The sequence below is a fragment of the Eurypyga helias genome, unplaced genomic scaffold (assembly GCF_000690775.1).
Source record: "Eurypyga helias isolate BGI_N326 unplaced genomic scaffold, ASM69077v1 scaffold25553, whole genome shotgun sequence".
Lineage (NCBI taxonomy): Eukaryota > Metazoa > Chordata > Aves > Eurypygiformes > Eurypygidae > Eurypyga > Eurypyga helias.
The window spans coordinates 43,169-57,125 of NW_010242221.1; the positions used below are offsets into that span (position 1 = coordinate 43,169).

The 13,957-nt window shown below is 42.2% G+C and overlaps 1 protein-coding gene across 1 annotated transcript in view; it reads right to left on the minus strand.

The window, feature by feature from the left end:
• PIKFYVE (phosphoinositide kinase, FYVE finger containing) overlaps window positions 1–13,957 on the minus strand; it is a 57,266-nt gene that overhangs the window by 12,671 nt on the left and 30,638 nt on the right. The window contains 11 exon segments of the mRNA XM_010149024.1: window positions 892–1,005; window positions 1,587–1,765; window positions 3,077–3,248; window positions 4,697–4,768; window positions 5,930–6,030; window positions 7,444–8,294; window positions 8,355–8,630; window positions 9,761–9,887; window positions 10,561–10,701; window positions 12,333–12,440; window positions 13,105–13,179. Of these exon segments, the coding sequence (XP_010147326.1) occupies window positions 892–1,005; window positions 1,587–1,765; window positions 3,077–3,248; window positions 4,697–4,768; window positions 5,930–6,030; window positions 7,444–8,294; window positions 8,355–8,630; window positions 9,761–9,887; window positions 10,561–10,701; window positions 12,333–12,440; window positions 13,105–13,179 (2,216 nt within the window).

A 13,957-nucleotide genomic window follows, 5' to 3' on the forward strand; every position in this document is an offset into this window, starting at 1 on the left:
AAACAAAGCTCCACAGGTTCTGAAGTCAGGCAGACAAGAATGCTGCTACCAGGCAGAACAGCAGTCAGGCTGGAATGAATATGTTTCCATCGTGCCTGTCTCCCACATTTTTGTTCCCACATTTAGAAGGTGCCTGGACTTACAGTACTTAACCTTAGACTACAGGAAGGTACAAGAATGGCTGCTGTTACCATATCCCGTAACTAGCAAAGGCAATGTCTTTTACACACCAGACAGTTTAGTTGTCAGATGACTGATGTAACAAAAACAGTTCTTATTGGACAACAGATTTGAGCAATGCTTTTGCAGCTTTTCCTGGGCTGAAGGCAGGATTTAAACTTGGTCAGATCTTCCAAAAAGGAATGTTAGGGTATGGGCATAAAGTGTTACCTGCAGTCTTAATACTAAGCTTCCTAGGACCACCACCTCTGTCCCATTTTTAGTATTAGAGGGAGGAATCAAATACTTTAGCTGTGCTTGAGAGGGCATTTTGTAAGAAAACATGACATTTCACACACCAGCGGATTGTCAACCTTCAGTGGCTACTTGACAATGTCATTCAGAAACATGCTATATCACTCAAATGCCAATGCAACATTCAGGGATAGAGAAGGGAAGAATCTCGGTTTCTACTGGCTATGTTTACGCTGAATTATTGTCAGATGAAAGGTGTGAAGTTAGTACACACAGAGCAGGTAAAGGTAATGAAGATTACAATACCACCCTGCTTAGAAGTATATGCACATATGAATGTATTTTAAACCATTACTTTTCTATTAAATAATGAATATTTACCAAGTATTATCTATCCTCAAAAAATGGTTGTGTGTTCTGCTACTAAAAGTCCAAACAACAAAGAAGCTGAGGAAGGCATTAAAAAACAAAGCTTACTTTTGAGACAAGTCTTTAAGATCCTGCAAAATAGTAACCTTAGATGGAGCCTGCCGTTTGATGTAGATCTTGGGGAGTGGGACACACACTTCAAGCAGCCGGATTGGAGAGTAGCTGAGAAGGCAATACAACACCTCTTAACAAGACTCTCCCTGCACAGTACTAATCCTACAGCATACTGTGGTTTGTGGCCCCTGTATGAAAAGGAGCACTGTCAATGTGTCCAGGGCTTCAGTTACCACCTTGTTCGCTTATCTCCTAGGCAAAAAGTAAAGCCACAGATCAAAGCCAGGCTGGATGAGGCTTTGAGCAACTGGTTTAGTGAAACATATCCCTGCCCATGGCAGGGGAATTAGAACTAGATGGTCTTTAAGGTCCCTTCCAACCCAATCCACTCTATGATTCTATGTTTCAAAACCAAAATTCTCCAAGTTTTCTGAGATCAGACAGCGAAAAGCATTTACATTCTGTATGACAAACTGGAGCCACCCCTTCTTACGGACGCTGCCCAGCCCATACAGTGGTGGCACATACAATGCACTCTACAAGCCAGCACAAAATCCTGCACTGTGGTTATAGTACAGTTACACTACACCATACTGTGCTCAAAGTGAAGGACAGACGAATCCTTACTAGAGATATTATGCTTCATATAGTACTAGAGAGAGATGGAATTTTTTAGCAGTGGACCTCACCTGAAAGATGCCACCATCTGATTGTAGGAAAAATACTGGTGATAGTCATGGTGAATGGAATGACCACAAGGCTCTGCATTGGCCCTTCGAGTGTACTGGTGCCCATAGAATCTCAGCTCAAGGTATTTTGCAAAAGACATAGACCAAGAATCATTGGAAAGGGGAACAACCGGTGTCACCTGAAAAATTGAAAGCAGAGTGTCTTAATTTCATCCTTCAAGTAAGATTAAGGACAGGCTAACCTAGACATCAATCTAGTATTTATAGTACCAGAAGCACCCACGACCCTGAAACACACAACAACAAAGACAGCATTTATGCAAAGCTAAGGCCAACACCTGGTTACAATAAATAGGATAAACAACAACTGCTAGTTGATGATGACAGGTGCTAAGTTGGAGGAGTACAAACATATCCTTGACAGAAGCTTAGATCTGGGATGCTATTTCGCTGCATAGAGACAATTTCCAGCAACCCAGTCAGCAGCAGTGATTTCATCATACACTTTTTCTCTGGTAATTCTTCAGCTACAAATACATTGGTATTGCTCTGTGGCATATTTCAACTTCAGCACTGCTTACAAGTTTAGAGTAGCCACCACTTTACACATACTTAATAGCCACAAACATTAGCGTTTACATGAGCACACAGGAATAAAAGGTTATAGAACAGGTGTATACACAGCAGCGTAGGCCTTGCCTTCAGCAATTGCATTAACTTCCTCCAGGTATCTTTAAATTCAACACCCACGTTTAAGGCAGTGTAAGTAGGTGACTTGAGTCATCCACACAGGTAATTGAGATGTTTTGCATTTCGGGCACTGCATGAATCTTGTTTAATTAAGTTTTCTTTTCATCTCTTTGAATGCTTTTGAATTTTACAGTGTTTATCGAGAGATGAGCATCCAGTTGGCAATGTTTTCTTAGCTAAACTACAGAACAAGTTTCAGATAATACACAATCTTACTGTCTTGTGTTTTTTTTTAAAGCAATTTCTCATTCCTCTAATGAATATTTTACTTATTTTCTCATGACTACTAAAGGAAGTCTAGACATCACACTGACACAATGCAGACTGCCCAGTCCACAGCAGATCAAAAAATACTAAGTGGTTTTAGCCAGTTCCCATACATACATTCTTTTGATGCTCGTACTCACCACAGAGAATGTACCACACTATTCACCTCTACGAGGGCAACTCCATGTGTCAGAAGTCAGTTTCCAGCAATGTATCAACTCCACTTAAACCTATCCTCTCAGAACCAGGTTTGACACTTTCCAACAGGACTACCTGTTTCACCCTCAACAGCCCCAATCCTACAAGAGGAATTTGTGGATACGTGAGAACATCTGTACCGGTAACAGGTTTTGTGCTAGTTTAGCCATAGCTCCAGGGATGAGCATTTTCTCAAAAATGTCTTTCCATACAAGGCCGGTCACAACAGGAATACTGAATTGGAACAGCAGTGATTCTTAAGCCCACATCCTTACCTGTTTGCACAGTCTACACCAGGAGTAAGTAAGAATGGTGTGCTGGTACCCAGGGACCGGGGAGTCCAGCTCCTTTAACACAATTTGCACACAGCCTTGCCCGTGAACAAAGCGACGAATGTGGTGCACCATCGGCGTTTCACAGAACATGCTGGGGCATTGGTAGGATGGTCTTAGAGAGAGAAATGGAAACACTTATGAACGATGATATGCTAGGCACTGCTGAAGAACTGGCCTTCCAGTTCCCTTGCCAGAAATGGCTGTATCAGTCCCAAAAGCAGCGGCTAAATACTGGTTGCTATCACAATGAATCACTTTCTACCAACATACTCCAGATAGTCGACAAAATATGGATCAAGCACCTGGAAGTACTTGGCACCAAATTAGTTTGGCAGCATAACAGAGCAGTCTCCTGAGGACAATGATGTGCCCAAGAGCCTTCAAAATGGTAATTTTTCAGCTCCTGAAGGACGAGGTGAGCCAAATAGTGCCATATAACCTCTCTGAACAGAAAAACCATGACCTTTCTTTGGATGGGGTTCTTTTAAGTCAGGGAAGAGAGACCGACATCAGAAAAATAAAAGCTGAATTGTTTAGGTACCAAAGTGAAATAGGGAATTCTTCAAAAACAGGAAGAGCTTAAAAAAACCCAGATCCTCCATGCTCATATGGGAAGGGGAAGAGGGGAATGAATTTTACTTGCTGAAACAATCAAGATTGAGAAGCATTCACTTTAGCACACATCAGATAGTCAGCAGAGAGATTTTAAAGTGAGCAGCTAAGCTCCTCCTCCTTATTGATCAGCACAAGGAGAAATAATTGTTCCTCCAAAGAAAGCTGAACATTAAGAGCATTTTGCTGCTGCAAGTGGCCAATGGAGAGAACAGAGTAATCTCATCTTTTGAGGAGCCACAGGCTACCTATCCAGCTTCACAGCCTGCTGAGACTCTGTATGGGGTTCTGGCAGCACTGGTTATTACTGACATGCACCAACTTGTACCTCTGTCAGATGAAATAAATTACACAATACTGTGCCAGGGCTAGAAGTGTTCTGGACCATTTACATTAGCCAACTTGCAGATATGACAAAGCCTTAATCTGGAGACATTCAGATAACACTAAAGGACTAGGGTTTTTTTCCAGAACTTATACGAAAGTTCAAATAGAAACCTCAAAACTGTGATCAGTACATTTGCTTGTCTTTAAAAACAGCCATTTGGAATACATGCTCAGACCCTAATTGCTATAAGAAAGTGCAAAGTGAACACATTTGTCATTATGAACTTGTGAGTCTTGTTCTGTCATCTGTTCCACTTCCTCATTAAAGGAAATAAGAGGGGCAGTGCCGAAGTGGGAAAGCAGTGGATGTATTTGCTTGTAAGTAGTAACGAGCACGAGTAACTGAATTCTTAGATCCAGCTCCTGTTTCACTACAGCATGGTAATAAAGAAAAGGGAGTAACAGATTTAAGGGGTAAGCTTTACTAGGACACAACTGGCTCTGCAGACTTGCATGCTGTTCTCCTAAGTGCACAGAAGTAGAGTCTATGAAGAGGGCAGCAGATTAACTTCACAGAGCTATTCAAAGCTTTGGTTTTGTTTAGAGTAAGTCCCTCCTCACCTGAAACAGTAGCGCTCCAGAAAAATCCCTAAAGTCAGGTCATTTTTCCCATAGAACTCCATGGTCACAATCCTAAAGCAGAGAAGAGCAGCTTCAGAATCTGGATGTTACCGCAGTTGGCTGTGCAATCGCCTTGAGTTGCAAAGATCTGCATCCACTGTTGGATTGTTGTCAGCCCTGTATACCTTCAAAGGTTTCCCCCCAACCCTTGACTACCCTTCCTAGTCCCCTGCTGCCAAATTTGCTAATAATGAGATCAGAGACCTACTAAAACAACTTTAAACTTAACATTTAAAAGTAGAATACAACTCAACTGTACTTTTGAAGGTCATGTTCAAGAATATCCAAGGCAGAGAAGTCTAGACAGCTTGAAGCCTCAAATACTACCATTTAAAACAGTTACAAAAAGAGGTACACCCAGAAGATGAAAAAAAGCCCTAAAACACCCCTTTTTCTTCTAGAAGACTTAATAGCAACTTGTGTTTTCTCAGAACCGAAAGTGAAAAATCCACTTAAAATATTTAAGTATCAGTTTAAGTGTCACAACTCAGACATCTCTAATATCAGTAATTTACATCCTCTTACTGTTGCTGTTTAGTGAGCTTATCACCACCTTCATTGGTTCATTCCTAAGCTTCTACAGGAACTCTAGACCTTTCTCTTTAAGAAAGCCCTCTCTATATTTTCGCCTGAGCTAGATGATGAAACATCAAGATCCATCCTGTTTAGTAAAGCTAGAAGCATGTCCTAAGTTGCACACAATTAACAAATTACAGCCCCCTAACCTGGAAATACGGTTAAAGCTCTTAGAGCCACTGACCATAATATGAGAAAGATCAGAATATATCCAAATGCCACACTCTGATTCTCTCAAGGGTTATTTTTGGGCTTGGACATTCTTCTGCGTTTATACACACCAACTCTTCCCTACAAGACTCCATGCAGCGACCTCCCCACACATGCATTACTCCACAGCAAAAGGACCAACTAAAGCATTCAGTTTTAGGCTGTGCTTTCTCATCTGTGCCTTGGGGACTACAAAGGCTATAGGATACTGCTCTGGATCCACCTGACCCCGCAAGACAAAATTCTTTTGGCAACAGGTCCTGTTACTGGAAGGGCATAACCTACCAAGGAGTCCTCAAAGAAATACCACTATGAGGTGAGCACTGACCCTGACTTAGGGAAAAAAAAGTAGTAACTATACAAGCTGCAGAGGAGTAGTTTTCATACCAGGGGCTAACACAGGCACTTGGAGCATTGCTGGACTGAGCAGAAGAGCTACTGAAGAGAACACAGAGCCTCTGATGGTTTACTGGACTCAGGCAATCCACCTGGTAGAGAGAAAACAACTTATTTACTGGTTAGACACCTCCATCCACACAACTCCTGATGACAAAATTCTATTTTAGCAGTTTTATTTACAGACAAATCTGCTTGCTCCTTTTGTACAGATTAACCTTGCATTACCTCTGAGCTTCAGGTAGACTTGTACCACGTATAATTGGTAACTGCTAGTTTTAGAACAGCATAACTAATATGCATAACTAAACCAATGCACGCACGTTTCTGCCTAAAGTAATCTAAGGGAAACAGAAAACAACAAGAGTCCTGAGACAAACATCTGGAGTCTCCAAAGCACTGTACAGTTTAGGACACCTTGGAGTGAAAACTACTAATATATTATACCTCAATTACACATTCAGGCTATAGAAGGACCTCCAGCTTTCTGTCCTCTGTGAAGAGCTGTACCATGCTGCTGCTGGAATGGAGCCGTTTCCCCTTCCACGCCCAACAGAACTATGAAGTTACCAAATACTTGTCTTTGATCATTGAATAAATTTAAAACAGCATCAACCAGTCTGATCCAGAACAAGGCCTAGTCTTTCAGTTGGTAAGATTACAGCCTGTAAAGCTACATATATTTACATTTAAGCACCAATTAAAATTCTGCTCATGAACTTGGGGATTGATTGGTTCAGGGACCAAAACATTTGACAATTTTGAGATCAGTTCTGCTACTCTTGTTCATAGACTTCTTTCCTGAACTGCTTCCAGTTCAAGAAAGTCCCAATGCCCTTTTTCTCAGATACAAGTTATTTGTTTTCATGGCAGTTTCCCAAAACTTCAAGTATTTCAATTACAAGCACATACTGCCTTGCTCTGACTTTTTAAAGAAGATTTCACCCTCATCCATTATGAGATTCTCACATTTCTTCAGATCACCCAAACTTTTACAAACACTTTAATGTAATTACAGCCTACTGCTGTTTCCATGACATTAAGCTCTCTGAAGACAAAAATGTCACACTTACACAAATCACCAAGACAAGCAGTTTCATGTGCTTATTTTCAGAAATCAGTCATTTACAGCTGAGCTGAACAGGCAATAACACACTGATTCTTGACTGACTTAATGCATTTCTCAGAAAGAAGAGTCTCACAACCTCTTCCCTTCTCAAGGAAATCTGCAGTCAGTCCCTTGTTCTGCTTTCTTACATCCACATAGTCCCTGGTATACATCCCATAGTCCCTTACATCCTAGTCCCACATAGCCCAGAGCACTGCAATCTAAAATGTAGTTTTGACCTACTCCAAAACAAAAACAAACAAAAAACCCCACCATACCACACAACATTCACCCCACAAACCAAAATGAACCCAACAAAGAGTTCTGGTTTGCCTTCTGTATTACGAGGAGGAACTGATGTAACCTGGGTTTTCAATAACATAGCTCTGAATCTTACCTTATGAGACCATGAGGATTCACTCTGAGCCAGTCCCTTCTCATCCTCTTCAGTTCTGCTCTCAGTTTTTCCAGTAGGGACACTAGACACATCCTTCCTTTGGGCAAAGGGATCTGTGCTTTTTTGTAGTATCCTCCCTCCTCTGGCCCGATAGTCAGCCAGCATTCTGGCCAAGCTCTGGCTATCACCTAGATGTTCTGCTATTCTAGTATTAACTAGCTCATGAGAAGGTAAGATTTGGATAGCCTTGGCTTGGATACTCCCATTCATCCCTTGTAGTCCAGAAAGATCCCGCAATAATTGTCTCTTCCTTCTACTCTCCAACTCCTTGTATTCCTTATTGAGGAGAGGAGACCAATAAACTTGCTCAGGGAAGTATTCCCGGGCAGGGCACCTCATGCCTTTTTCAGTCAAAAGAAAAGGCTCACGGAACATCATTACAGGAGAAATACAGAGAATGACATCTTTCAACTCCTGCTTAAAGGCTGCAGAGTAAGTTTTGAGGCGATCCTCAGAAGAAGCTACCTCTTCCGTGACATATAAACCAGTATCATCCTGGAGAGGGTCTCTGAAGACTCTCATCTGACTCTTGGACTCATGCAGATCATCTGCCTGTTGAAGAGGCTCCAGCATCTGACTATCCAGCGTGACCAAGTGCTGGTCCATGCCATGGAGGGGCAGCAGGGATGTTTCGGGTATTGCAGGAGGTATGGTGTTGAACACTGGAAACGGTAACTCCACTTTGTGGTGCTCTTGCTGTTTTGAGGATGCCATTTCCAGATGACTGCTCTCTTGGTCACCTCTCTCAAATAAACCTCTTTGCTCAAGCACGCTGACTTCATCAGTGGACACTGACTCAGAAATTACAGTCAGCTTTTCAGAGGACAGTTCAAGGTCTCTGACTGCTGTACTGAAGTCCTCGCCATTGAAGAGGTTTTGTTGTTCGTTTTCGTCTGCTGGCTCCTCAATAAGGGAATGAAAGGAGGTGTTTTTGGTCAGAGTAGGAGGCATGGCAAACTCATCCATAAGGAAAGATATTTCCAGCTGGGAATGATAAGCCACACAGACCATGAAGATCAGGATCTCCTTCACACGGGCCAGCTCATACTCTGCAGCACCACACAACTTGATAGTGCAACCCAGGTGCTGGGGACACCCTTCAAAGAACATCAGGGTTTTTGTCTGATCTAGAGAAAAAACAACAAACACAGGAGTTAAGATGACAACTACAGTTAACCTTCAGTATCTCACACACTGCGGAGACTGTAGCAGAAACTAAGAGCAAGTAACATTGGTAGCAAAATCCAGCTGCAGAAATTCACATTACTGTAGTGAAATAACTTGCTTTTGTAAACAAAACAAGCATTTGTTATAAAACTTGTCCACTTTGGTAAAACAAGTCATCATAAAGTGCAAGTGAAGGCCACATTGAACACATTGAACTAAACAGCATACTCTAAGATCACTATAGACTATGCAGCAGCGAAGCAGAACCGCCACGACCCTCCCAGGCACATTTGCTCATCCTTAGAAGTCAAAAGCCTAAAAGATTTTTTTGTGCCATTGAAAGGCTGGAAATGGGCATGTGGAAGAGATGCAAAGACTGCATCCCCACAAAGATCTGAATCAACCACTTTTATGTATGCCAGCACACCTGGTAGCCTATCAAGCAGCCTTTCTTCCTTTGCAGACTTTCGCTGTAAAGGGGATTACAGAGAAAAAGGAACCAGATTTTTAAAGGCACACAATGACTGGACAAGGGGCTGTGTGCACAAATTGCAACAAGGCAAATTTTGATTGGATATGTTAAGGTCTGACCAGATGATCTTTAGAGGTTCCTTCCAACCCAGGCTATTCTATACTCTGTTTCTACACAGAAAAATCCTTTATGGTGAGGATGGTTAAGCAACTGAACAGGTGCTCAGACAGGCTATGAAATCTTGGTTCTGCAATACTTTTAACAGTTGGCTGACAAAGTCCTGAGAAATCTGATCTGGTATCGAAATTAATCCTTCCTGTTTGGACCAGGAAGTTGGACTAGACAAACTCCAGAGTTGGGGGGGAGGTGGAGGGGGGTGAAAAAACCACCCACATGTTTGGAAGGAAGAAGCCAGCCTAATTAAAATCTAGTGTGTATCATCTTAAGAACATCCTTTTAACCATAGAGGTTAAAAGGTTTACTACGTAACCGTAGTAAAGAAAAATGAGTAGGAAAGATAATAGTTGACAAGACACCCAGCAGTTCAGATCTAGTTAAGAGGAGTGAAGCATTTCTATTTTCACACACACAAGCTAAGACACATCAAGCTTTACTCACCATTGGGCAACTGAAAAACTTGCATATGAAATTTATGACAGGTTCCCAAACGTGGTTTGGTCAGCAGTTGATCCATTGACATCACTAAGTCTCCCTGGGTCATTCGACTTACCCGGTCTAGCACTTGCTGTAAAAATGGAAAGAAAAGTAAGAATCTACAGCACAAAGAGGACACTTCCAACCTTCGCTTGCTCTTAAAAAAAACATCAACAATAAAAACGCCAGTGTGACCCAGGAAACCTCTCACTGAGATGCAAACTATGGGTTAAACATACACCCACGATGTTCAAGAATCTTAGAAAAGCAGTTGGGTAGATATTTCTGGTGAGAAGTAAGATTGTTCCCTTCCTTGGAGATATCTGGACCTGTTCAAGTGAAAAATGTTCCAGGAGGCACAATGCAGTCAGCATAGTACTGGCTATCAGGAGCTTAGCCAACTCCCACAGTTGGCTATCCCCCTCTGTCTGGCTGTCTGTACCGTCTCACAGAGACAGAGAGGCTCTCTAGGGACCTCTGAGGACCCATGCAGGATTTGCCACAAATAGGAGTCAGCATTAACTGGAACCAAGCCAGCATACAAGGCCTTTCCAAGCAAGGACACAGCAGAATAGCTGTGAAGAGCTGAGAAAATGTACTCTCTAGGTTTGCCTGTCTTGCCTTGTTGGAAGGGAAGTACCATTTTAAAAGCCCAGGTTTGGTTAGAGGAGAAAATAAGAAAATAAGAAGACTCTCTGCTTTCTCCAAGGGAAAGTTACAGATATCCACCACAATGCCCAGTCTGACTGACAAGAAATGCTCACCGGCTTGACATTGATGACCAGAGTGATACCATGCTCTAAAAGCATGTCCTGGGCAATTCGAGACACCGTCTTCTCAACAAGGACCAAGTTAGGCCTGACATCAACTATCCGCTGTACATAGTTCTTCAAGAACTCCCTTTCCTGCAAACAGGAACAAAGTATGGCAGTTAACTACTACAAACCCATCTGAAAACACACGCTTAAATGGTTAATATTACTTTCTCTCTCATTTATGTACTGAGCTTTCCCATAGAACAGGGAAACCCACCCCCACAGCACAACACCCAGTTTATCAGCAATGTTACACGCACTAACTGCACGTGAGCATATAGTCCAATGACAGCCTGAAGTTAGACTTGCAGCACAACCCGAACATATATATGCGCTTCATACATGGAAAAAGGCTTTATGTTCAAAACTTGCTACCGTTAGAGCATCCCAAACCAAAGCTGTTAGCAACATTGTGTTCTCCACCTTCAGATATATGCTAACCTTGAGTGCTGGCACCCAGACACACGTCCATTCACAAAGAGTACACCCAGTGCTCTATGCCTCTGAGTCTGTAGACAGAGCCCTCAGTCCCTAATCTTTATCTGGGAATAGTGCTTCTGGAGTGGGATCTCAAATGCTGTGCACTACTAAATCGCTCTTCTAACCACACCCACTTTCTGGCTTCATCTCACTGCCCTCCCTCACGGACCTTTTATTACCATGCACAAAAAGAGAAAGCAGGGCTGAAACTCTATCAGAACTAAAGGCCTACACTGCTAGAGGAAAGATACAGCTTCCCAAGTCAGGTATTCTCATTTCTCTTATTGCAGCTCCTATCAGTCAGGTTTTAAGTGTTCTGCACAAGAGAAAGACACCTCAAAAGCAGTTTGCCAGCAGTTATGATCACGTTCTGAAGCAGACACTGAAATAATCATGGAAACTAATATTTAGAAAGTACAGTAGACATATCCACCCCACTCAGACAGGGAACAGGTCTCCGTTTAAGCTTTTACTAGAAATCCAACTCAGAGACAAGAGTCTCTTGACAGAGACAAGTTTTATTGTTAAAGCTTTCATCCCTGTAATCCTGTTTATTAATCACCAAACAGAAGTGGTCTAAAAGGCTAAGGAAATAGTCAAATACAGAAACAAGAATCACGGTCCAAGCTCAGTAGGGCACCAAATAACCTTGTTATGAGTATCCTGGCAAACACCTGAAGACTGATTCTCAGTAATGCAGTGGGTTACAGAAAAGGTCTATCCGTAATAGTTAAGGCACCTCCCTGCTCACAGGGTCAGGGTACCTGTTCCAAAGTGACATTTTGTAGTTTGTCACTTCATTAAGTAGGTAGTTGTCCCATTTTCTCAAGCCTGTCAGAAATAACACGGGTGCAACCTAACCCTCACCTACACTAAGAACTCTGATTTCTTCATACACCCAAACCTTATCCAGTTCTGACCTTCTGAACCATACATCCCTTACAGTGTACCTTTAAAAAACCCCATGTATTCTAAAGTTGTGTAGATCACAAGATCACTCTCCATACACATAACCTGATGACAAAAACACTCAGCACAAGTCTACAGAAGTTCGTACTGTATTCACTGCACAAGTTTTCTAGGCTAGCTGTTAGAAGAAGAAACTTTGTTCTTTCCTGTGCGATCCCACTAACTCAACTCCATCTTACACACTGAAAAAGGTCAGATGTGCACTGATCGTCACTTCATTTAAATCACCAGACCTCAGGCAATTTTAACAAAGAACAAAAGCATGCTCTTACCTGAAGTACTATAGGGTCTATGCAAGTAAACTTCGTTTCTTCTCGATAGAGGTACTCAATTGAGCACTTCAGCAGAAGAATTTTGGGATTTTTTAAGCAAGAGTTCATCTGCGAAAGACACAAAAAGCATTAAAACAAAAATACAAGCACCTGGAAGGGAAGAAGTACACAAGAAAAAAAAGACAGACTTCCCATGATTGAGATGATTTCCCCCCCACCTCCAAAAAAGTGGCTCAGCTATCCCCACTCCGTAGACTCAACTACATATTCTTCCTTCTTTGAAGATGTTACACCTAGCTGCTGGAATTTCACAGGTACTGTACAGTAAGAGTGCAATGCTAGAGTTTTCTACAGTCACCAAGAACCCCAAGTCCTGATTCCCTTTGGAGCCTCCATCCAGATCACTTCTATCTTGACCTCCTGTCTTATTTAAAGACTTTGTTATATTGTCATAAGTCAGAACCACAAAGGCCTCCTTCTGGCTAAAACCTGGGGTAATTAATAGATGCCTTCTGGGGTGGTAGGAGTGGAAAGGATCTTGTTCTATATGTACGTGAGGAAAGTAACCCCCCTCCTAGAATCTTCAGGCTAAAAGAAAACGGTTTGGAAAATAAATACTTTAAAAACCATTTTGTTTAAGGACTCAAACTGGAGAAAGCTCCCAAACCTCCTGCGTGGTGACAGAAGCTTCACGACACAAAAAGGAAGTCACAGCACACTTGTTTTCTCAGCATGCACTATTGCCAGCACTTGACTATCAAGCCTGCATTACCTTTTTGTGTGCGACATTCTTAGTGCAAACAAATCCATTCACCACCATGGAGTCAAATTTCTTTCCTCCGGGGATCTAACAAAGCGAAGAACAATTTTAGAACCATCATATCCCACATAACCATCACTCCCACAACTTCTAATGCAGTAAGCCTGACACAAAGAACACCTACTGTAGCTGACGTGCAAGCTCCAGCTACACCCTCTACTATCAGATGAATGATCACATACTGGACACACAACTCTTTTCCTTCAAGGTCTGGCAAACTAAGAACAACATGAAAACAACTACTAAGTTCCAATATGTCTACACCCCTCCCAAGCGATGCCTGTTTGTTGAATCAGGTACACTCTGGAAGATAATAAGGGAACCTAACTTCTATAGGCCATGGGGAGCATATACCTTGGCACATGCCACACTTCCACTAACAAGTAAGTTGTAAGGAAACAAAAGAGAAAGGGGGTCGGGACAAACCAGACCAACCTGTATCTACTACTTGAACAGAAACACTTGACCGGTGTTGCCTATAGACACAACCAATGACAGGAGTAATAAACAACATGGAACAGGTTTCTGTTAACATTTCTGTTATCACCATGTGAAAACAGCAAACAGCTACACAGAGCTTTCACCTCTGAACATCTGGTCTTTGAACTGGAGTTTCAGAAGAGGCAGCAACAACTGATGCTGCCTGATGAGATGCCACAGAGCCACCACCAGAACCATAAGGCTCTCATTTTACACAGCTTCCAAAAAAGAGTCCTTCTGAAGTGAATTTTGCCAAGGAAAAAAAAAGGCCCAAGCATCTGATCCTCAGTCACACTAGCTCCTTGGATGTTGGCTTCATATCAGC